The sequence below is a fragment of the Pipistrellus kuhlii genome, unplaced genomic scaffold (genome assembly GCF_014108245.1).
Source record: "Pipistrellus kuhlii isolate mPipKuh1 unplaced genomic scaffold, mPipKuh1.p scaffold_m20_p_13, whole genome shotgun sequence".
Lineage (NCBI taxonomy): Eukaryota > Metazoa > Chordata > Mammalia > Chiroptera > Vespertilionidae > Pipistrellus > Pipistrellus kuhlii.
Genome location: NW_023425438.1, coordinates 20,266,966 through 20,292,797, shown reverse-complemented (window position 1 = coordinate 20,292,797; position 25,832 = coordinate 20,266,966). Strand labels below are relative to the sequence as shown.

General features: G+C 36.7%; 2 protein-coding genes across 3 annotated transcripts in view; one reads left to right on the top strand and one right to left on the bottom strand.

The window, feature by feature from the left end:
* The first annotated feature begins 4 nt into the window (after positions 1–4).
* Positions 5–23,724, top strand: PIGF (phosphatidylinositol glycan anchor biosynthesis class F). 2 transcript variants are annotated; one of them, XM_036435225.2, is made up of 6 exons: positions 5–128; positions 1,876–2,124; positions 2,680–2,771; positions 4,006–4,122; positions 14,194–14,302; positions 23,416–23,724. In XM_036435225.2, the coding sequence occupies exons 2-6, from the start codon at positions 1,897–1,899 to the stop codon at positions 23,527–23,529; spliced, it is 660 nt and encodes a 219-aa protein (XP_036291118.1). In that variant the 5' UTR covers positions 5–128; positions 1,876–1,896; the 3' UTR covers positions 23,530–23,724. The 2 variants fall into 2 exon arrangements, with proteins under 2 accessions (XP_036291118.1, XP_036291119.1); XM_036435226.2 differs by lacking the exon at positions 14,194–14,302.
* Positions 20,798–25,832, bottom strand: part of RHOQ (ras homolog family member Q) — a 33,638-nt gene continuing 28,603 nt past the window's right edge. The window contains exon 5 of the mRNA XM_036435227.2: positions 20,798–24,083. Coding sequence (XP_036291120.1) covers positions 23,928–24,083 — 156 coding nt within the window. The 3' untranslated portion in view covers positions 20,798–23,927. The remainder of the gene's footprint in view (positions 24,084–25,832) is intronic.

Sequence of the window (25,832 nt, the reverse complement as noted above, 5' to 3'; positions counted from 1 at the left end):
CCCTCCGCTTCGGTGATTGGCTGTGCGGCCTCGGGTTTCCGCCCCGTAGGTTTGCGCCTGCGCGAAGAGCCGCACCTGATGGTGGGAGGTGGGAGATTCCCATTCCCTGCTGCGGGCGGGAGAGTTAGGTAAGCCCGGCCCAACAGTCCGGCACGCGGGCCTCCCGGGGTGCAAGCAGCCCTGCCAACTGCCCCAATGCCCGCGCGCCTCTGTGCCCCCGGCCCGCCCGAGTGACTCAGGGGCCGCTCTGACGCCCCTCTGGCTTTCTGTGGCTGCCTCTCCGCCTCTCCTGGTCTCCACACCTGTGCTTCCTGATTATGCCCTTCAGCGCGCTCCCCGCCGCCCGCACTCCGGCCGGCTGAGGTTTGGTCTGAGTCCTAAGCGACCCAGTTCATGGTGGGGCCAGGCGATTCCCGCCAAGTCCCCTGGAACGGCCTTCTCTCACCCCACCATGTCTGCGGAGCCGGACCAGGTGTGACCGCGGACGCCAAGGCTGTACCTCCCCTGGGGCCGCCTGATGGGTATCCCACGCTCGCTCTCCAGGGCCTAGCACAGGGCTGGTATCTCCAGAGGGGCTAACACTGGACCCCACTCTCCTTTGTTCGGTCCCTCGTTCGTTCATTCATTCGTTCTCTCGTTCATTCATTGACTCAGGAAGCATTTGAGTTGAGGTATTGCTCCAGGTGTTACATCCAAATCTGCACATGCCAGCCGGGATTCTGAGGGTGACCCAGAAAAAAGTCTGCGAAGGGATGTCTTTGGAGACAGTGTATTGCTGATCTGCTCCCCGCCCCTGAGAATTGGACCTCTGAGAAAGTTTTCCTTTCTCCCTTCTTGCCATTTGTATGCTTCTCGATCAGATCCCGGGTGTGTGTGTCTTTATTCTTTATTTGAGATTCCCGGAAGCTTGGGATCTTACACGTGTCCTCTAACCTGTTTTAGCCTATTTCCTTATCAGTAAAATATTTACCTTTGAAAATTACAGCGTGAATTAATGTAGAGGTGTTGGGGTAAGTCATGGGCTTGCCCTTTTGTGCTTGCTCTTCTGTGTGTGTGTCAAATGTACTGGAGTAACCAGAGTTACATAGGGACTATTACTTTAGTAAGATCTTTACTTAACAATTGTGCTATGTATAAGCTCTCTGCTAGGTAATTTATAAAGGGGTGTGTGTGTGTGTGTGTGTGTGTGTGAGTGTGATGTAGAAAGAGTAAATTATTTTCTTCCATTTGTGTTCTATTAAATACTTTTTATTGGAATTTAACACCTATAACAAACATTGTCATTTTGGTATTTCTGGAGCACTAGGATCCCTTAGTTTAGCATAATGTTTTTTGAACTCTTGATTACACTATTCACGGTTTGAGTATTCAGGTGTGCACTTAATATCACCTGGCATTTGTTAGAAGATGTGAACTACTATGATATTGGACAAGGACCCACAATGGCAAAAAAAAAAAAAAAAAAAAAGGCCAACAATTTAGCCAAAGTGTATTCATGGAGTTTCTAGAATACGTAGGTTATATTTCCAACAGGTGCAGATCATTACTCCATACAGTTTGTTCTCATCTCTGATTTTGGCAAAAAAAAAAAAAAAAAAAAAAAAAAAGGAATCACTTAATTGGTCCTAGCACATGACCCTTTTGCAGAAACCAGTCACACATATTTAAGAAATTAGAAAATTTGTCCTTCTTTGGCTCTGAGAGCTAATTACTCTATTAGTCTTCATGAGCATACATGCATATGCATCTTCCTATATTCTGAAACTAATACTTAGAAAATTGACTTTGGCTCATAATTATTCTTAGGTGTTGTAACATTTAGAACAATGGAAAACATTATTGCATATGCTCTTAATTTTTATTTTATTTTATTAGACAGCCATTCAAGGAAACACCATGAAAAATATTGATATCAAGAGACTACTATATACCCATCTTTTATGCATATTCTCAATTATCCTAAGCATCTTCATCCCATCAGTCTTCTTGGAGAACTTCTCAATATTGGAAACTCACTTGACGTGGTTGTGCATCTGTTCTGTTTTTGTAACTGCTGTCAATCTATTATTATATGTAGTGGTGAAACCAAGTGCATCCGCTAAAAGAAGTTCATTATCATACAAGGTAAGGCTCATTTCTTGATAACTGATTTTTAGATAGAGGTAGTGGTTGTTTTGTTTTGTTTTATGGAAAAATAAAGCATTATTTCAGTACTCACTTGAGTTATTTACAGTGACTAAAGAGAATGTTGGTTGCTGGAAGGCTGCCCACAGCATTTGATAGATCCTTGTTGGGCATTCATTGTGGAATTAAGGTGTCTTCGTGAATAATGTAGCAAATAATTCATAATAATAAGGACTGTATTGTATTCTAGCAGTCTGTTATTGGTAAATAGTTCATAAATACTGGTTAACAGCTTAGCTCAATACATACCATAGAAACAGAAATGCTTTTTGACTATATTGCTAGTTGGGTGAGTAGAATATTGGTGGGGGGAGTTCTATTGAGGGCTATGTACCTGACTGCACAAGATGTAATCTGACTTCAGGTACCCAGATCCAAAGAACATTCAACTGTTCACACAAGGGAATAAGTTATGTTTGTAAATAAAATGAAAACATGTATTGTCCTTTAGGTATTCTCCTGAGTCTTTAAATTATTCTTTTTTTTTTTTTTAAGGTAACCCGATTTTTGAAATGCTGTATCTACTTTCTTATGTCTTGTTTCGTCTTTCATGTAATTTTTGTTTTATATGGAGCACCATTAATAGAGTAAGTCTGAAATTTTTACCTTAAGCCAATTATATTTTAAAACACTTTTTTTTTTTTTTTTTTTTAAACAAAGGGCTACTTCTGTTGATGATTAGAGAAAGACTGTGCTGTGTTTTATTATTGGATCAAGGAAGGATACTGACATCATTGCCCTTCCTTAGCAGGAATAACTTAATTCATCAACTGCTACTATTACCTAGCCTTCTATTACACAGTTGCATGTGGGGATAGGAGGTAGATGAGAACTATACTATACCAATAAATGTGTGACCCATAGAACCTCTAGTGGGACTTATAATAGTGATATAGATAACTTAGGTAGTATTAGCATATCAGTTCTTGGTAAATGTGATTCTGATGTGCTTGAAAAAAGTTTGTTTTCATAAGAAAAGCCAATAAATTCCGGTATATAAATACTTAATAAGTTAATGCTTATAGTTTAAAGGTAAAATTTAACTCAATTTTTTTTTAAACTGACCAATTTTAAATTAGCAAAAAGTCATGAATATTTCTTACATTAGAATTGGGAAACTTTAGCAGTAATTAATGATCATGGTGAAATGATTGATTTATGTATATAACAAATACATAGCTACGTACATAATTATATATATATGTATACATAGTTTGTTATATACATATTATATACATATTAAATTAGCAGATAATTCTTTCCAAGAGAAGGAAGGACAAGACCTTTGTAATGGTAAATGGATATTTCTATCTAATCCATTTTAGAGTAGAATGAACGCTTAGAGCAATGGTATGCAAAGTGTGGTTCTAAACCAGAATCAGCATCTTACTTAAATGCAAATTCTCAGGCCTCAGTCAGAAATTCTAGAGGTGTGGTCTTCCAATCTCTTAAGTTTATCCAGTTTTTAAAGTGGCTCTGATATAAGCTAAAGCTGAACCATAGGTTGCAGAAAAAGTTCCAGTAGAGGAAGAAAGTTAATTATTATATCTGGAAATGAGATTTCTTGCCTTGAACAGAATAGATTATTATAGGGTTTTCAACACTTCTGCATTCTACAATTAAAGCCAGATATTTGGTAGATTATTTTTTATAGTTTACATTTTTTATACTCATCATTTGGTAGGGCTCAAGTTACCTTTCAAAGGAAAGTACAAGAAAATATTATTATATTAAATCCATTTAAGTAACAAAGATTATGTATATGTGCATATGTGCTGCTTTAATACTTTTAAAAAAATTAATGACATTTCTTTTTCCTAGGCTGGTGTTGGAAACATTTTTATTTGCAGTGATCTTGTCTACTTTTACTACTGTACCTTGTTTGTGTTTGTTAGGACCAAACATCAAAGCATGGCTAAGAGTTTTCAGTAGAAATGGGTAAGTTTTAATTTTATATTTTAGTGATTTGAAAAAACTTTTCTATTCATGAAGGCTAGCTGATTATTTCATGAGTGTTTCTCAGCTCTGTATGGTTCTCGGAAATGCATTAAGGGCCCATTGCAGTTGGGGACTGGAGAGAGAAGGAATTGTGTGCACTTTAGGGAGATCCAAGCTGGCAGAACTACAGGCCCCTCCCTCTGCTTTAGCAAGATCAGCTCTGCATTTTCCATATGGTAGAATTCCACTTAGCCTTTTGTTTGAAAAGGGTCTTCTGCCACCAAAGGTAACCACTCCTCAGGGATAATTTGTCACTGTGATAAAATTATGACAGATAAAATTGCTTCCTTATGTATTATAATGTAGAATTGGAGCCAATCTAAAAATGTTTAGCCGAAACCTGTTTGGCTCAGTGGATAGAGCATCGGTCTGCGGACTGAAGGGTCCCGGGTTCGATTCCGGTCAAGGGCATGTACCTTGGTTGCGGGCACATCCCCAGTAGGTGGTGTGCAAGAGGCAGCTGATCGATGATTCTCTCTCATCTATGTTTCTAACTCTCTATCTCTCTCTTCCTCTCTGTAAAAAAATCAATAAAATATATTTTAAAAAAAATAAAAATAAATAAAAATGTTTAGTGTCACAGCTGCCATTTCTTGCTTAGCCTCTTTTGTGATATGACATCTTAGTGCAAGTTTTACAGGATTTTACTTCCTTAGCAGCCATATATATTTTCAGCATAACTAAATTAAAATTTTAGCTTCTTGAAAGGCATTGAGATGATTTGTATCAGAAATGGTTGGGGGGGAAATGGTTGAGTCATAACTAATAAAACTAGGAAGTTCCTTGCTGCCCATAATTTTGTCCTGTTTATCATTCAGCAGCAAAAACTCTTGAGCTCTTACTCTGTGGCATGTGATACAAGCTCTGTGTGGATTCAGTTTTTGTATACGTGTGTGGATTCTGAAGTGTCAGCCATGATTCTCTCCCTGTCCCTTCTATGTTCACGGGACAAGAATGAAATGAGCAAACAGTGTGAGGCTAGAATTATGAAAATCAGTAAGAACTGTAGGAACCCAGAGGAGTAGGAGACCACTGAAGAATGAGTTGGAGGTGGGATGATCTGTGAAGGACTTGGATCAGGAGTATGAGATTTGGGGAGGGGAAAGGAAAAAACACCTCATGCTAAGGGCATGAAGGAAACCATAGAAACTGAAATGTACATGGTATTTTTGTGGGATTTGAGAGGGAACAGCCCAGCTAGAGCAGAGGATGCCTGATGGATATTGAGGCTTCATAAATTACTGATTTCTGTTTTTGAATGAATGCTGTTTTTCCCCCCTTTAGAACCATCTAGTGTTCATAATACCTCTAGAAAACAAAAGTGTAATTATTGAAAACTTTTTCCCATTTGTTACCACAGTATCCCAAATGGCATTGACTTCTTTTAGCATTTTAGTTAGAAAATTTTAAACAGGGGAAACTGGTTGAAATCTTATTGGTTTTGTTTGGTGACTTATCCAGCTTTGAATTTTGTTTCTGAAATAGTGTATTGGGGGGAGACATCTGATTCCTGCTATAATATGGCATATGCAGTCCGAAAAATCCCTGCACTATACAAACTTGGGCAATAAAACACACAAAGAAAGGTGGGAACTTAATAAAAATGGTAGGACGGTTTTATACATGTTAGACATGTTAAGAAATACATAAATATTGTGATAAATGTAGCATATTTCCTTAGGAAAAACCCTGAAATTTGCTTTTGCAAATAGGTGTGGGAATAGTTGTCTCTTACAAGTTATTATAACTTTGACCCAGTAATTCTACTTTGTAGGATATTATCATAGATATATTGACATACCTGTAAAATATTAACTATAGCCGAAACCGGTTTGGCTCAGCAGTAGAGCATTGGTCTGTGGACTGAAAGGTCCCAGGTTTGATTCTGGTCAAGGGCATGTACATTGGTTGCGGGCACATCCCCTGTAGGGGGGGTGTGCAAGAGGCAGCTGGTCGCTGTTTCTCTGTCATCCATGTTTTAGCTCTCTATCTCTCTCCTTTCCTCTCTGTAAGAAAAATTAATAAAATATATTAAAAAAATATATTAACTATAGATTATTCCTGGCAGATTTGAAAATAGTTTGAATGTCCTTTAATATGAAGGATCACATTTAATTTACACCAGGGAATACTATACAGTTGTTAAAAAAATCAAGTCTTTATTTATTAAAATGCTGTTAAGTGGAAAAGAGCAAGGTGAAGAAATGTGTATAAGAAGCTACCATTTATGTAAAAAATTTTAGGATGGAGTAAATATACCTGTATACCTTTGAAAGAATACATAAAGAAACTAATATAGCATCCATTGACTCTGGGGAGGGAATCTGAGAAGCTAGAAGACAAGATAAAAAGACTTAACACTGACTACCCTTTGGCATCTTTTGAATTTGAACTATATTCATGTATTATATAGTCAAAAATGAAAATTTTAAATGAGTAGGATTTTGCCAATACTTAACTTACTTTTTAGTAATTGAAAGTTAGATCTGTATCAATAATCTGTTAGGTTTTTCTGATGTCACCTAACTTTTTATAGACTACAAAAATATCCTTCTAAAATTTCTAACATACAACCAGATAACAGTTCAGTTGCTAGAAAACTATGACTAAAAATAATCAATTTGTAATATAATTTCTTTATTGATTCCGGTGTTACATATGTATCCTTATTCCCCCATTACCCCTTCCATCCCTCCCCTCATGTCCTCATCCCTCTGTTGTCTGTGTCCATTGGTTAGGCTTACTATATGCATGCATACAAGTCTTTTGGTTGATCTCTCCCCTTTACCCCCATTTTTCCCTACCTACCCTCTGAGATTTAATGGTCTGATCAATGTTTCTTTGTCTCTGGATCTATTTTTGTTCATAAGTTTATGTTGTTCATTATATTCCATAAATAAGTGAGATCATGTGATATTTATCTTTCTCTGCCTGGCTTATTTCACTTAGCATAATGCTCTCCAGTTCCATCCATGGTGTTGCACATGGTAAGAACTCCTTTTTTTTTTTTTTTTTTTTTTTTTTTACCTCAGCGTAGTATTTCATTGTGTAGATGCACCACAGGTTTTTTTAAATATATATTTTATTGATTTTTTTTTTTGCCCCCCTTCTTCCCTCCCATACATACCCTCCTTCCCCAGAGTTTTATGTCCATTGGTTGTACTTATATGCATGTATACAAGTCCTTCGGTTGATCTATTATCTCCCCCAGATCTCCCTCCCCTCCCCACTGTAATTTGACAGTCTGCTTGTTGCTTTACTGTCTCTATATCTATCTTTTGGTTCATCAGTTTATAATGTTCTTTATTATCCATAATAAAGTGAGGTCATGTGGTGTTTCTCTTTCATTGATTGGCTTATTTCACTCAGCATGATACACCATAGTTTTTTTAATCCACTCATCTGCTGATGGGCACTTAGGCTGTTTCCAAATTTTAGCTATTGTACCGTATTTTTCGGACCATAAGACGCTCCGGACCATAAGACGCACCAGTTTTTAGAGAAGGGAAATGAAGAAAAAAAGATTCTGAAACAAATAGTGTCCTAAAATATTTTATGTGCATTAAAACCCAACATCACAGTCATAAACACATGTAATCAACCCTGTAAAGTAAACAGCAGCATTTAGAACCATTTTAGAGCCGGGCAAGCACACAGAGACCACACAGAGCCGGGCAAGTAAAAAAACTTTTTTTTTTAAAGTATATGTGTAGGCTATATTTGGACCATAAGACGCAGGGACTTTTTCCCCCCCCACTTCTGGGGGGGAAAAAAGTGCGTCTTATGGTCTGAAAAATACGGTAAATTGTGCCGCTATGAACATAGGGGTGCATATGTCCTTTCTAATTGGTGTTTCTAGTTTCTTGGGAAATATTCCTAAAGTAGGATCACTGAGTCAAATGGGAGTTCCATTTTTAGTTTTTTGAGGAAACTCCATACTGTTCTCCACTGTGGCTGCACCAGTCTGCATTCCCACCAGCAGTGCACAAGGGTTTCTTTTTCTCTGCATCCTCGCCAACACTGTTGTTTGTTGATTTGTTGATGATAGCCATTCTGACAGGTGTGAGATGGTACCACATTGTCGTTTTTGATTTGCATCTCTTGGATGATTAGATAAAACATTTTCTTTAACATCACACAGGGTATGGCATGAAATAGATATATGCAAAAATACTTTAATAACTTCTAAAGCATTTTCATATACGTTATAGCATTTAATTCTCACAGTAGTTTAGTGAGATACTCCTATTTCACTATTTTCTAGATGAAGGTATTGGAAAGCTAACAGGTTAAGTGACTCACCAAAGTCCAATAGCCAGAAAGAGGTAGAGATGGGACTTCAATCCGCATCATCCGATGGTGTAGAAATTTTTAGAAGACTCCACTAGTTGAGGATCATTAAATTAATTCCTACCCTGTCTTCACTACTGGCCAATGATGTTAGACAAGCTATTTAACTTTACAGATCCTCATATATAATATTAGAATAATAAGTTTGTACTTTCCGGGATTATTGTCAGACTGATGAAACGATGAGTGAAATCAAATAGTAAGTGCTAAAGAAATGTTTGTCCAGTGGATTAACTAATGTCAGGGAGCATTTTTATAACCCAAACTTCCAGTTTGTTTGTCTTAGTAGCTCTTCTTGGTTCAGGTAAAGACCCAGGAGTGCAACCGTGGAGAAGGAGGAACAGTTTTTCAGTTCATTGAGTGTAAAATTAACTTGAAGTTTTTCTTAAGAAGGGAACTTAAGTCTTGTTTCCATCATACATTAGTGATAGTTCACCTTTCCCCTAGCACTTTCATTACATTTCAAGAATTTAGAATAAAGAGCATGTCAAATTTTGAATTACTTAGGAAATAATTAACTTGATAGGTTAACTTGTTAATGTTAGAGTTGGCCTTCTTAAATGTTCACTGTTAAGCAAAAATCTTTTTAAAATTCCAAGATCTAGTTCTTCTGCAGTACCCATAAAAAAAAAATTACTTTTGTGTTATTTTTGAAATTGTTTCATTATACAGTTCACATTACTTATGTTAAGTCACAGCTTTAATTTCAAAGAATTCTATTGTTATTTTTCCTACCCAATAATTATTTACAGAAATTAAAGTTCAGATTTGAAGTTCTTATGCTGTAGTTCTAATTAATTAAAAGTAGTTAAAATACCTTAATGTGTATAAGATGCTACCATTTATGTAAAAAGTTTGAATTAAAGATTTTAGTGCTTAAAATATTTTTATTATTCATGCTGTGTTTTAGTGAATAAAACATGGTAGAGTTTTTGTTTTGTTTGTATAAAGCTGGCCCTTTTAGTATTATTGAAATATGATCATTTAGATTTTCAGTATGAACAGGCCAATTTTGAATTGGATTTGACACTTTGCTCAATATAAATATTTTAAATATTTTGAATATCCCAAAAGTAAAGGACCTTGGGATGTTATCAAGATTTAATACACAGCCAAAACCAGTTTGGCTCAGTGGATAGAGCGTCGGCCTGCAGACTGAAAGGTCCCAGGTTCGATTCCGGTCAAGGGCATGTACCTTGGTTGCCGGCACATCCCCCGGGGGTGGGGGGGTTTGTGTGCAAGAGGCAGCTGATCGATGATTCTCACCAATGTTTCTGACTCTGTTTCTCTCTCTTCCTCTCTGTAAAAAATCATTAAAATATATTTTTTTAAAAGATTTAATACACAATTAAGTGACACTATTTTAACAAGACTTTCCCTTAAAGTAAATGCAAAGTTATTCCATCTAAACAAGCACTGCTTTGATGACAATCCAGCCACAGTGTTTAATGTGAACTGCCTCAGGTACCTGATACAGTATTTGGCATTCAAAATATTCTATTAATATTTGGCAGAATGAATTTCAGTGGAGTCAGTGTGGCCAGTTACTTGGGGCTCATTGACCTGAAAATTGATCTGTAATATTGCTCATTATTTACTGAACAGTGAACCGCTTATTCTAATTCTCAGCCTTATTGACTATGTGTATACACGTTCCTTAATTATGAAAAAAATTAGCCAATAACCATAGAATTCAGATGTCTTTTCTATGGAAACTTATAAAATAAGAATAAACCAATGTTAATATTGCTATAAATTAGTTAATAGGAAGGAATTTATTTTTAACTTGTTTATTACAAGAACACAAATTGTAAAATTTTAAATAATGGAAATATATAGAAAGTTAAAGATCCTGGTAATCCTATCAAAGAAGCAGCTATTACTAACATTTTACATGTTCTAATTTTATCTACACATATAACATGTAACTTAAAATGGCTATACTAGTCACTGCTCTAACTTGGTTTTTTCATTTATTAGAAATGTCTTTCATTATATGTGTGTATAAACTACATCTTCTTGCATAGTATTCTTACTTAGTATATCTTAACCTATAAGCAGTGGAAAACTTCAGCTTATATTGGTGTGAACAATAAGGAAACTGATTATGTCACATAGCAGGTTGTGTGGTTCTAGATACCAGATAGTCAAGGTATGGCTGACACTCCTGGTTCTCATTCTTGGGCTAGTGGTAAAATGGTAGCAGCTCTGATTCTTGAGTTTTCCTAAACTAATCATTGGGAAGGAGAATGGGATTGCCATTATTTAATTATTCTAATCATCAGGGATGAGATGTATGTTGGGCAGTTAATCATTATTACAATATTACATAAAGTTTCTATAACTAGTTTGCTATTGAGGTTATTACCATATTTTTATGATATTGTTATGAACATCTTTGTACTACTTAATTTTGTTTACTTGTGCAAGTGTTTCTGTAGACTAGATTTCTGGAATAGAATTCCTAGATCAAAAGAAGTTGATAGTGCCAGGCTGGCATAGCTCAGTGGTTGAGCATCAATCTATGAACCAGGAGGTCATGGTTCAATTCCACATGCCCGGGTTGCAGGCTGGATCCCCAGTGTGGGGCGTGCAGAAGGTGGCCAATCAATGCTTTCCTCTCATCATTGATATTTCTATCTCTCCCTTTCCTTTCCTCTCTCTGAAATAAATTTTTAAAAAAATATTTTAAAAAAGAAATTGATAGACACTGCTAAAGTTCTGATGTGAAGAATAGGTATATACATATTTATCCTATATAATAAAAACCTAATATGCTAAGTGTCTGGTCGTCCAGTCATCTGTTCAATCAAAGGGTAATATGCTAATGACATGGTAAAGCTGCTCAGCTGCTCTCTATGAGGTGCACTGACCACCAGGGGGCAGGTAGTTGACTGGTTGACCAGTTGCTATGACATTCACTAACCACCAGTGGGCAGAAAGTGGACCAGTCACTATGATATGCATTGACCACCAGGAGGCAGATCATCTCACCGGTAGGTTAGCTTGCTACTGGGGATCAGGACTGAGCGAGATGGGCTGGACATGCCCTGGAGCCCTTCCTCGGCCCCTCCCTGGCTGGCCAACCTCCCACATCCCTCCCCAGCCCCAACTGTGCACTGATATGGTCCCTCGGTCTGGCCTGTTCCCTCTCGCAATCTGGGATCCCTCGGGGGATGTCTGAGAGCAGGCCTGATCTCACAGGCCAGGCCAGCAGACCTCACTGGTGCATGAATTCGTGCACCGGGCCCCTAGTGTATATATAAGTATATATACAAATATGGGAATTTTCTAGATGAAGGTATTAGAGAGTGTACACATACATACTTACACATAAGAGTAATGGTTTCACTGAATCCCCATCAAGACCATTTACTTTTTTTTTTTTTTAATTCTCACCCAAGGATATGTTTATCAATTTTAGATTGAGGAAGGGGAGGAAACAGAGAGAGAGAGACAGAGACAGAGACAGAGACAGACATCGATTTGTTGCCTTCCATATGCACCCTGACTGAGGATCAAACCCACAATCTAGATATGTGCCCTGACAGGGAATTGAACCCATGATCTTTTGGTGTATGGAATGATGCTCCACCCAACTGAGCCACCAGCCAGGGCAGAGCTATTTACTCTACCAATCTACTGGGGCTGCTGCATAGTGAGCTCTGCCAAGGGGCCTTTGCAGAGGGAGCAGACTGCTACAGTAGCTCAATTGGATTTCTAATGGGATGTATAAGCCCCAGTCAAAAAAATTTTAAATTTGACTTATGGAATCATCATTTATTAAATTTCAGCTGACTATTACTGATTTAACTGTAGATAGCATTTCCCTGCCCCCATTCTCTCCTCCATGTTACAGAAAACTAAAACTGGGTAGAAAATAACATACAAACCTCAGAATGCAGCTTCGAGACAGGAAAAATTGGTACCAGTTAAGATGGAATAACAGCTTCAAAGATAATTCACTCATTGCATCTGAGCAAATAGATGGTGTGGTAGCCTGCCCATGTGAAGTGTGAGCAAGATGAAAAAAAAGGCATGGCAACCTTAAAAACACACTATAGAAAGAAAAAAGCACGCAGAAGAGAAAGAATCCAGCTTAGAAGAAAATACTACCCACAGAACAAAGACAAACAAAAAATATATATATATACTACATAGTTTACCATAGAAAAATGTCATTAAGGATATGAATTTAATTAAATAGAGCTCAAAGATGAGATAACAAAACAAAATGAGGTGAAGATTCCAATTTAATGAAATAAATTGAGAATCCAAACCACACTATTAATCATAAGTTAGAAACAGACAAATTAGAAAATCAAGTTCCAGCATGGAGAAAAGATTTGAGTTAATCAAAATAAATGAGAAGTGGAGAGGGGGTTTGGAAGAATAAACCAGTTCAAGAAGAAATAATAAATAGGGAACAAAGAAAATAAACTTAAGATGAGTTAGTGCACCTAAAATGTACATTGTAAAAAATAAATAATTCAAAAGTAGAAGACCGTTTTCCCAAATGAAGGAATTATTCAGTTTGTATATTAAGAGATTCACTATATCAAGAAAATAATTGAATGAATTGGGGTTACATAATAGAATATATTTATTAATTAATATATTTATAAAAAATTAATATAAGCAATAGGAATTAATACAGTGGGATCTGGGCCGAAAAAGCAAGTCTTAGTAAAAGAAAATTTTAAGACCTGAGATTGTGGATTAAGAAGGCCCATGTATTTCCAACGTAATGTATGAGAAGACAGGCACTTCAAGACACATTATTGTGAAATTTTATTTTATTTTATATATTTTAAAAATATATTTTATTGATTTTTTAGAGAGAAGGATAGAGAGTCAGAAACATCGATGAGAGAGAAACATCGAACAGCTGCCTCCTGCACACCTCCTACCGGGGATGTGCCCACAACCAAGGCACATGCCCTTGACCGGAATCGAACCTGGGACCTTTCAGTCTGCAGACTGACGCTCTATCCACTGAGCCAAACTGGTTTTGGCTATTGTGAAATTTTAGATAACCAGTAATTATTCTAAAAGGTCCCAGAAGATGGTGGTGAGGAAAACATGTTCCCCAGAGAAGTCTGGGAGCCAGAAGGACACTGAACTTCTCAGGTGGGAATCAAAATAATGGAGCAATGCCTTCAAAATCCTGAGGCAAATGATTTCCAACAATTATAGTCAAATCATTTTCTGATGTAAAACATCTCTAAAATCTATTTTCCAAGGATCCTTTCTCAGGAATCTATTGAAGGAGATACTTTCAAAAAAAGAAAATAGGAAGAGGAAGTGTTGGAATCTAGAAAGCAGGAGACTCAAAATCATTGAGAAGCTAAGGGGATTTACAAGGTGATGGCGGAGCAGTTGCTTTTGAGGAAAGGAACCAGTAGTGATAAGGGCGGGAGGAAGACTTAGATTTCACCACAAATACACTCTCATTTTCTCTCACTTACACTGTGTACATGAGTTATCTTTTCAACTGAAAAATGCTTTCTTGCCGATTGTTAATAGTTCATGGTAAATATTTTTGGTGCCTATTTTAAATGAACAGAGTATGTACGCATTGCTAACTTGTGCTTCTGTTTGTTAGATTCTGCAGCAGCTAAGATATATTCCACCAACAATTTACATGTTTGTGTTTTACAGAGTTACATCCATTTGGGAGAATAGTCTCCAGATCACCACAATCTCTAGTTTTCTAGGATCATGGTTTGGAGCCTTTCCTATTCCACTTGATTGGGAAAGACCATGGCAGGTTGGTTTTAGCTACTTAAAGCTGAAAGATAAATGTTTTTACAATGATAAAACTGATGATGCTAACATATTTATTGATGTAAATTGTTATGTTCAATTAAGTAGCAATGACAGTTCTATCTTCCAGCACTGTTGTTTTTTGTTTGTTTGTTTGCTTGTTTGTTTTTCCTACATATACAGGTGAATAAACAAGTTTAGTTTAAAAAAAAATAAGCTAGAAGTTGCAGGAATTCCCTATTTTTAACCATGGTATTCATTGGCTTTGTGGCCTTTGAGTTATATTTTTGTTAATGTGACTGATGGCCAAATTATGTTGATCTTGAAATATTTTTTAAAAGCATGTAGCAAAGTGGGCTTTTTAAAAGGGGTGCATGATATAGATGGAAGTACATTAACATCAGGGTTTTCGTTTACTGTCCCAATAGGATTTGGCTAAATACACCAAGCACTATGAGATAAGTGTTCTTCTTATCCCCATATTTCAGATGAGGAAACTGGTACCAAGAAGATATGTAATACTTTAAAGTTCACTGAGCTAGTAAGGCATATATCATTTAATTTTCAATGGCTTAGTAGTATGCCATTATATAGTTATTCTAAAATTTATTTAACAAACTCACTATTGACCATTTAGGTTATTGCCAATATTTAACTATTATAAACAGTGTTATCATAAACATCTTTGACTCTGTGTCTTCACACGTTTTCCCAATTATATTCTTAAGATAATTTCCCCTAAATGGAATTGTGCTTTTAAAAATATATATTTTTTCTTTTTCCAACATGAGAAAGTTTTTTTCTGTTTACAGAGACTGTATATATACTGTATTTAGAAAAATTAAGCAATATTAATAGTTACAAAGAAAAATTACAAAGAAAAATTATCCAAATATCCAGCCATTTAGATGCCTTTAAACTTTGGTCTTTAATGCTAACTCCAAAATGGAATTAAACCAGATAATCAAATCTCTCCTGAGCATACTTATTTCTTAAAAAGCAAAATTAATTGAGGTTGTCTTTAAAACAATTTAAAGTTATTTTAAAAACATTTGTACTTATTCCCATCATATATCAGATAAATGAAGCATTGTTATATTTAAAAATCCTTTTTGTTTTCTCTGGTTTTATTAGGTTAAAAATTTAATATTTGGGAAACATATATTTTCCACAGTCAGAGATGCTACAAATAATTTTTCATAAATTGAAGCTAGGGATTATAACTAAGTGAATTACTACAAATAATGCTAGTGTGAGGGATGAATTAAGATTATGGAATTAATTGTTGAAGAGTAGCCTGTTTTTAGTTTACCTGGTATTTCCATTAGCAAAGGTATTAAGCAATGTTTTAGATAGACCAAAATAAAATACTAACTTACGTGAATATGCCACATTCCCCACATGGATTAAAAAACTACAATACTTAACTGACAGAAAATGGTTTTGTTTGTTTATTTTTTAATTCTTACCCGAAGATATTTTTCCATTGATTTTAGAGAGAGTGGAAGAGAGAGGGAGAGATAGAAACATTGATGTGAGAGAAAGATATTGATTGGTTGCCTCCTGCACAAGCCCTGAACAGGGCCTGGGCTGGGGAGGAGCCTGCAACCGAGGTACATGCCCTTGACTGAAATTGAACCCAGGACACCTTGGTCCACAGGCTTATGACACTATCCACTGAGCCAAACCAGCCAGGGCTAGAAAATGGTTTTAGATTTCAAAGGTGGGTTCATTGTAAGGCAGTCTTGTTGACAGTGCTCTGCATGCAGGACTTTCAATGTGAGAGAGAATAGTGCTGGACAAATTAACTCATTTGTATGATCTTAGCAAGAACCATTTAGCATCACTTTGACAAAAAGTTCCAGACTGGAGACTATATATCTCACTACAGACAGCTGTTCCCAGGTGTGTACTGTTAGGCATAGGAGAGTGGTAGAGTATACACGGATCAGTGCAGATTTACAACTAGAGAAATATGTCCACATTAGTAGATCATCTGTATGTATTCCTACATCGGACAATAGCATTTGCTTTAGGAACATCTGGAAAAATATCACTATCAAATTCAGAGGAAAATATAAATGGTCATTTAAAACCAGTAGAAGTGTTAGCAGGTTTTGAAAGATAAATTGTCATGCAAATGCAAATTTGTGATAAGCACAATAAATAAAAACAATAAAAAACAACTTGTGAGAAATTTAGAACTGGCTGCCTGGGTTTAATCTTCCCTTTTTATCTGAAAGAGCTAGTATTCCCATTGGTCGTTGCTTTGTTCTAAGTGTTCTAGGTCCTCTGATCTACAGATAGGGTGGTTTCCCCATGATATCTGTGATGACATATATCTCTCCAAAAATTATAATCTGGAGGCCTGATGCATGAAGATTCATGCAAGAATGGGCCTTCCTTCCCGTCTGCGGGCACTGCCTTCGCTCCAGCCCAGAGCCACCTTTCCACCTTCCCATGCTGCCCAGAAGCCATGAGCTGCTGGGGCATCTTTTTGGAGTGTCTGGGGCATCTTTTTTGGGGGGGGTTAATTTGCATACTCACTCCTGATTGGCTGGTGGGTGTCATGAAGATATGGTCAGTTTGCATCTTTCTCTTTTTATTAGTGTAGATTGCGACACATTTTTAAAATATCCTGAATGAAATAATCTTAGTTTGTACCTTGGTTTATAGTAGAGGCTCAATAGTTAAGAATGAATGGAGTCGTTCATATGAGACTCTTAAGAATGACAGATGTCTCCCATTGATTGGTTTAGAACCAATTTCTGTACTTACACTTTACCTTATAAAAATGACAACTAAGAGCAGGAATCCCCCTCCTTTTTTTTAGGGGGGGTGCCCCTATAATAATAAAAGGGTAATATATTAATTAGACCAGATGTCCTTCTGGACATCATTCCAGATGTCCTTCTGGATGAAGCCGGGTCCGGAGGGAAGCCCGGATCCTGGGTGCCAGAGGGAAGCTGGTGCTGGCAGCCGGGGGAAGGAAGGCCTACTCTTGCACGAATTTCGTGTGTCGGGTCTCTAGTATAGTAATACAATGAATGAAGTGTGTGTTCTCTTGTAAACTTTATACTCTCCAGACATCTCATGTAAAGAATAGCATGTATTAAAAATGTATTAATATTGCAAAGGCAAGGGGATAGTTCCTACAGCAGGGTATTACACTGCTCGTGAACGAATTTATTTGTTCTAAATGCTGGTTCTAATTATTACCTAGCAGTGTCATTTACCTAAGAAATACTTACATTATTGATCACATAAGTTTACTTTTTCAAGTTAGGACATGTGATTTACAAAGTTATACCAATGCATGGTACTTTACAACTTCCATGACAGTTTTAAAATACTATTTTATTAAATACAATAGCCCCCTGCTGTAAGTACAAGAGGTGCTGTTATTCTTGCCTTGCACATTGAGAAACTGAGGTTCAGGTGTTCAGTGACCTGGTTCAGTGACAGTAAATGGCTGACCTGGTACTGCAGACTCAGAACTTTCTCAGCCCATTGTTCCATGCTCCTTCCCAGAAAAGCAAAGTGAAATAGGAAGTACTTTTTAAAGTAGCCTAATGTTTTTGTGTAATTATTTCAAAACTTTCTGTTGAGTATTTATAACTAGTTTCAACAAAAATCATAATTATATAATCATGATTACCTAATAAATACAGATCACCACTTTAGGAAATCTGTAGATTATACCCTGCCAGTCTGACATATCAAACTAGCTGTTACATCGAGTATCAGAAAGTGTAGGTATCACTTTATTGACATTACAAAGTTAAACATATATTTGTACTTAATATATACTAAAAGGACCTATATAATATTGTGCATCTTATAGTTAAGTAAAATGTATTAAAATTGTTTACTCTCAAATCACAGAACAACAGACAAATGCCATCTATAGCACTGAAAATGATCCTTAAAATGAGGAAACAAAAAATGTAAAGGGCCATTATATTTCTTTGGCCAACCACAAGTTAGTAAAAATACTTGTTAGAGCGATGGGACTTTTAACCAGGAGTCCATAGATGGGCTTCAGAGGCCTGTGAACCCCTGGAATTATAGGCACTTCGTATATATATGATATATCTGGATAGTGTTTGACCAGGAAGCATGAATTCTGTTAGATGTCATTTCAAAAATTTATTTTTAAAGTACTTAAAATTTGGGCAGGACCTTGTTTTTTAAATAGAAACCTCAGCTGTAGAGATTTGGGGAAGGACAATTTTCTGTATTGTAAAAACTTATATAGGGTGCGGCAAAACTAGGTTTACAGTTATGAGTTCGTGAAAGTTTATTCTTATCATTATTGTGTTATTCACATACAAACAATGTAAACCTACTTTTGCCCCATCCTGTATGTACCCATTAGGAATATGAATTAAAAGATTATCATCAAGTATAGCTCACATGTATTATTAGTCACTTGTACTGTGTGCCAGATAATGTTACAGGTATGGCTGTAAATTCCGCGTAGTGCATTCTCTCCTTTAGTCATTACAGTAACCCCAGGTGAGTTTTGTGATGATCCTCATTTTGCAGATGAGACACCAAGGTACATAATGATTAGGTGACTTGCCCAGAGTCACATATTTAACAAGTGGCAGAGTTGAGACTCATTCAGTCTAATACAAAAATCAGTGTTCATAATCCCTATTCTGTACTACTCAGAGCATGCTTTGAAAATATCAAATAAGCCCTGGGGGTGTGGCTCAGTTCGTTGGGGTGTCGTCTTGTACATTGAAATGGTTGTGGGTTCGATTTCCAGTCAGGGCACATACGCAGGTCGCAGGTTCAATCCCTGGTCAGGCCGAGTGCGGGAGGCAACTGATCAATGTCTCTCTCTCTCTCCCCAAGAGAAAAATATCAATTAAAAAAAATCAAACACTACATAGGTATATTAACACATTTCGCTTTCCTAAAAATGTAAGCAGGGTTCTACAGTAATGCCTGATCAGAGAGAGGCATGTGTCTTCAGATGGGAAAAAGCTTGTATAATTTTGAAGCTCCGTTCAACCAGAAACATATTAGTTTTTAAGAGAAAACACAGAATTATAACTTATTTATTAATAACTTTTTTATAAGGATGAAATTTCCAGATGCCATGTACCCAGAACCTAAACTATTAGGCTATTGTTAAAGCTGATTATTTTAAGGCAACACTAACCTTTTCTAAGTGGTGAAAAATATGAATTATTTGGTATAGAGGATAATAGTACACTAAATAAGATATTTTCTTCACATGATGTAACTGTTCATTTTTTTAATGTTTTTTTTTTGCTTGTTTTTATTTTTTTTCCATCACCATTGCTCCCTCTTATACTTTCTTCCACCTCTACCCCTCCACTCCCTCCCCTGCTACGTTAATTTTAATAATTTTACCTACGTGCATTGTATTATCTTTGTTATGCAACAGGGGGCTTCTATTTCATGATTTAAAATTTTTTTTAACTTTAATAAAAAGTTGACCATCGTTTTGGTGGCAAAGACTTGTGAATGACTTCCTTTACATGAATGTCTTTGAGTTTTCTGTTTTCCTTAAACAAAACAATATAATTATACATAGCCATCTCAGATTACTACAATTTGGAGAAATATTTGTAGCAATGCAGTTGAATCTTCTGTTCAGTAGATGACCATGCGTTGTTGTTTTTGGTCCTTTTAGGCATGAAGAATGTTAAATAGAAACATCTCTATATGTGAGACAAGTAAATAGTTTTAAATATAAACTTCAAGATCTAGGTATGAAATACATGATTAAGATAGGATTATTTGACAGGTTAATATAAATTCTGTTGCCATAGTATAGGTTAACATTTTAAAAAAATAATTGTAAAAAGGTTAATAAGAAATTGCTTGAGAAAAAAAACCATTATTAGTGGGCAACTTCTCCCAACTCCCTTCAACCACTCCGTTTGCCATTCTCTATAACGGTCTACAAAAATCAGGTAAGTTACCCTTGTATAAAGAAATTCTCTTTTAAAAAATGACCATGTTACAATTAAGGACCACTCAAGAAAGCCTGATCCATCACTAGGAAACAATCTTACAACCAGTCCAACATTTTAATTCGCTGAAGGCATAGATTTCTTGAGACATTTAATAAATGTTCAAGAAGCTTTGCCCCCTCGTTAGACAAAACTTATTAACTGACATTTCATTTCTGGCAATCCACCGGAGGTGATGTACAGCAACTGCTTAAAGAATGTGTGTGCAAATGTCTGTATGTGTTTAGAAACAAGGAGCCACACTGAAATTACAAAGTGATTAAAATAGAATTTAGTAACCCAAATTGGAATTTGGCTGGAATTCCCAAAGGATTATATTTCTCCCTATTCTTGGACAGCATGCTTTTTAACAAAGTGCAGATGCTTACACTTGGCCAATGATGAATAGACACAGCATGAGAAACAGAGGAAAGAGTATTATTCCAAATGTTTACACAGGGTGTTAAGTTAACACTACTAAGGTAAGAAGTTCAATGCTTTACATATTTAGTAAACTATGCATGTTATTTTATTTGCAACCCCATGTGTTAAGATGGGACAATGTTAAATTAACAATCACTTAAAAAGCAACAACTGACAAACCAATATTTAATTTGGTACTTAAAATTAATAATTAAAAATCAAATGGAAGCAATGTCTAAAGTAACTAAGATAATTCACAATAAAAACCATAATTCAGGCTCTGCTTATGGAAATATTGTAATTCGAAATCGGCTAGTAACCTAAAACCTTTAGAGATAGAATGAGGGATAAGTTAGCAAAGTGTTAAATAAGATTTCAGGGAGCCACTAGAATTACTTTTAAGAACATCAGAACAGATTATATACAAAAAATGTTAACTAAGTGTAAGTTCTTTCATACGTGATCTTATTTGAAGCAGTGTATTTGCACTCACTAATAAAATTCAAGTCACTAAGATTTTTGAAATATTTTATTTCCCAGATATTTCATTTCTTTGAATTAGTTGTTCAGTGACTAGTCTGAATTTCTTTGAAGACCTAATGAAGATGTGTTTCTGGAAAGAAGGCAATTTTCTACAATCTGAAAACAAATGACTAGAAAACAAATCTTTGGTTTTTAGGTAAAGTGGCAGGAAGGATTTTGCAAAAAGAAATAATCAAGAACCAAAGAAATGAAAAGGCTCTTAATAAGCAATGGGAAACTCCAAACCCCATCAAGGTCAATAGAGTACCTAAGGCACCTCAGGTTCGGATGATACAATCATCTTTGCTTAAAGTTCTAATAATCTATGCACAAGATTGTACCACCTTAAGAATGAGAAGCTGAAAATAAAAATAATGGTGAAGCTGAAAAGGTAATGGCCAACCATTATAATTGTGAAGAAGAAGAGAATCGTAAGAGTTGATAAAAGTGAGTGACATTGGAGAGCCATCTGTTCTACGTCCATATTTATAGATGAGGAAACCGAGGCCTGTTCATGAAACAGGCGATAACAGAACTGAGTTTCCAGATTCCTGAGTCTGTTCCTCTTAGGGTAGGACAAATTCTAGATCTTAACTTTCATTGGCTAGTAAAACAAAACCAAGTGTGAAGAATTCCAGAGATGTGAGTTTGAGGGGGGGAAAAAATTCCTATCAAATCCCCAAAGACAGTTGGAAATGCATAATACGTTACTGTCTTAATTCCTTTATACCATGTGTTGGACAACTCAAGGTAATATACTAATTGATTTATACAATTCCTTTCAGTTCTATCTAAAACCAGCAAACCAAAAGTAAATGAGAACATTACATGAGATTCCTGTTAAGCATACATAAGGCCATGGTACTTAATGAGAACTACCGCTTGGTGGGAGAAAGAAGACATGCACTGTCCAGTTCTGAGAGAAAGCTCCTGACTAGTGACCTAGTAGACTCTCTCCACTCTTCAATGTGGAAGATGATGCTTATGTTTTTAAAAAACCTCTACAAAGCTCACAGACAAGCCAGTGCATCCTAGATTTGTGACTGATACGAGTATTTAAGGCTGTCATTTTCAAGTATAAAAGTTTAATGTTCCATTAACCAATCTATGCAATAGACATAGCTATAAGCTCAAGTCATGGAAATTAACAGGAGCCTACCAAAGACATAAAATCATAATTTAGGCAACAGCAAGTTTAAATGTAGAAAAGGCTGGGGGGGAATGCATGGATGAGATTATGCCTTTCTGAACTGCATTGGTTTGTTCACACTGAAACTCTCTAACTCTGTTGTCTGTTGCATGGTGTGTGGAATAAGGCAGATCCACAGCAGGAAGTTAAATAGGTAACAGATGGTCATTAAGATGGTTCACCTCTAACAGTTCTATAGCCTGTTCCCCCAGGTTGGAAGTGGCTCAAGTATGCCAAATAAGCTTCACAGGTAGCATGAAGTTTTTTTAAAATAGGGCCTTTCACCTAGGGACCAACATGTACTGTTTGTAGATGGAATAAATGAACATTATTTACTTCTGGCTTGGTGTAATATTGTGAAATGTAACGTGGCTGGAACAGAATGGGTTCTGAAAGCCGGTATTTTGTTTAACTTACACTCTGGGTGTTTGACTTAAGTTGTAGTTCTGTAACTTCTACTAGGGCTCCAATATCTACCTGAAAGGTAACAGTTTTATAATGGAAGCAATTGCTTTGTTATAAATTGCATGTAACATGCTTGAATTCTAGGTCATTTCTCCTCAATACAATTTAAAGTTTCATATGGTTTGGTCGTCATACATACTTCTCATTTCATTTGATATACAAGCCAATGTGGAAATTCACCAACAAAATGACCAACTTCAGAGAGCTAAATTGAGTCCAAGATTATGGCAAAGTCTGACCCAAAATTTTAATTTGTAATTTTAGCATGTGTCTCATGCAATTTGGGAGTATCAAACTAAATCTACAGTCGCCAAAAGCCTTGTTACAGTTGAATGCACATTAACTAAAACATGTACATTTTTTTTAGTGTTCGTGATAAATGCAGTTATGACCTTATTACACTTTTGGCATTCTTTAAGAAAGCACATTAAGCTTTAATATAGAAATATTTAGTTTACACTTAACTTGTGCTCAAGTAATAATAAAACATTTGTTCTCTTTTGACCTCATACATTCTCTCCTCAGGTGTGGCCCATCTCCTGCACGCTCGGAGCGACCTTTGGCTACGTGGCTGGCCTCGTCATTTCACCTCTCTGGATATACTGGAATAGAAAGCAACTTACATACAAGAACAATTAATTGGAACAAAGGAAGATTTTGTGTGTGCAGATTCCATAAAGACTGTGCAGAAATGTATATGGTCTAAGCCAGGCAGTCCCATTTACAGCACTGTTTGTTTTTTTTATGTAGTTACATGATGTGATTGTAGCTTTTTAAACTATGAAACCCCTGAGAGATTGTACCTTCTAGTTGAAATAAAGTATTTATAATAGATTGTGGCTTCAGATGCTGTTTGCTGTTTCTTGGACCTTTAAGAAACATTCTTAATGGACTTTATAGAATTCTGAGGACAGGGTTGTTTTTCATTCAAGTTTTAAACTGCTTCAGTATTTATAAGAGGTCTGGGTATAGCTGTAGCATTTCATATGCTTTCTTAGAGAGAAATGGACAGTTTCGTTGGCCACTGAAGATGTTTCTCACGTAATCAAACAACAGTTTATACATCTTGATCCTATTCTTTTTTTTACTGTGTGTTTCTTTGGAGTTAAAATGGCTATGATAGCCTCATCGAAAACAGTCTTCAATCCCTTCTGGGTTAAAGCTGAACATTCCACATAGCAGCACGCTCCTATCTGGAAGGGAGAAAGAGAACAAATACAAATACATAAAAAAAATTTTCCACAACTGGTATGACACAGACACCATTATAAGGAATATAAAAAATATAGCAATGCAAAAAGAATGAAATCAAAATACTCAGAGATAACTGTTAAATTATTAGTATATATCCTTCCAGACATTTTGGGAATAATTCATCAAATATTTACTGGATACCCACCCTATGCCAAGTACTGCTTTAGGTGCTGGGGATACTGTCAATGAACTGAACAATCGAGCCAAGTTCCCACTGTGTGATGCTTACATTTGCTTACGTTCAGTGGGGTGGGAGGCGGGGGTGGACAACGACAAAGGGATGGTGGCACATGCTCTGGAGAAAAGGAAAGCAGAGTGACAGAGTGAGGAAGATGGGGAGAGCAGAGGGCGGTGGTGATGGTCAGGGAAAGCTCTACCAGGCGAAGTCTGAGCAGTGAGGGATAACTAAAGGCAGCATTCTAGGCAGATGGAGCCCTGGTACAAATGCCCTGATGGAGGAGCTTGCTTGGAGAGATCCAGGAAGGAAGCCACAATGGCAGGAGAGAGTGAGTGCAGGTCGGGGGAGAGTGGTGGATGGCAAGAGATGAGGTCAGTGAGGTAGTGTTGAGGCCACTCTTTAAAGACTTTGGCTTCTACACTGGGGGAAACCCATTCATTCATTCATTGAAAATGTAATGAGCACTTTTATTTGCCAAATGAGAGAATATAGCAAGAAACAAAAAGGTCTCTACTCATAAAGGTTCCATTTTAGAGGGAATGGACCATGAACTAATAAATACAGAGGTAGAATGTCACAGGGTATTATGTGGTCTGCAGAAAAATGGAGAAGCAAGATAGGGAACGAGTAGGGATTAAATCAGGCAAAGTCTCATTGACAAAGTGAGCAGAGATCTGAAAGGAGATAGAATAATGTTCCAGAGGGAAGAACATTCCAGGGAGAGAGAGCAGCAAAATTCCAAGCCCTGAGACAGAAGGGAATAGCAAGGAGCTCACGTGCCTGAGTAGGCAGAGAGGTATCAGGGGCCACAGTGATATCTCTGGCCTTGACTGTGAGCTGGGAGCCCAAGCAGAACAGTGATCTGATGGGGCTTTTATTTTAAGACTCCTCGGGATATTGTGTTGAGCACAGATTAACACGGGGCACAGAGAGAAATGGAAAGGTGGGTTAGAAACTCACAGTAATCAGGCCAGATATGGAGGAGCCCAAACCTGACTGATAGAAGAGGTGGAGAATTTGGATTCTGAATATATTATGGAGGTAGAGCATTATGTAAGAACAGCAAGGTCAACTGTGACTTCAAGGATTTTGAACTGAGTAACTGGGAGGACAAGCTTAAAGGGTAAAATCAGGAATTGTTCTGGACATGTTAATTTTGAGATGCTTAGCCACCAAGATGGACTTGGGTGAATGGCTGGATAACCATGACTAGAGTTTAGGGAAGAGTTTCAGGCTGGAGATAGAAATTTGGGGGTCTTCAGGAGAAGATTGTTCAAACCACAAGACTGATAGAAGCTCACCTAAGCCTGGAGAATGTGGGTATAGAAGAAAAAAATGTCTAAGAAGTTGAACACTGATCCCTGGGCCCTCCATCATTCTGAGTCAGGGAGATGAAGGGATAGAGGAGAGGCCGACAAGCAGGGAGAAAAAACAAAGAGAGAGCATTCAAGGAAGCCAAGTGCAAGTATTTCATGAAGGAACCAACTGTGCCAAATGCTGCTGAGAGGCC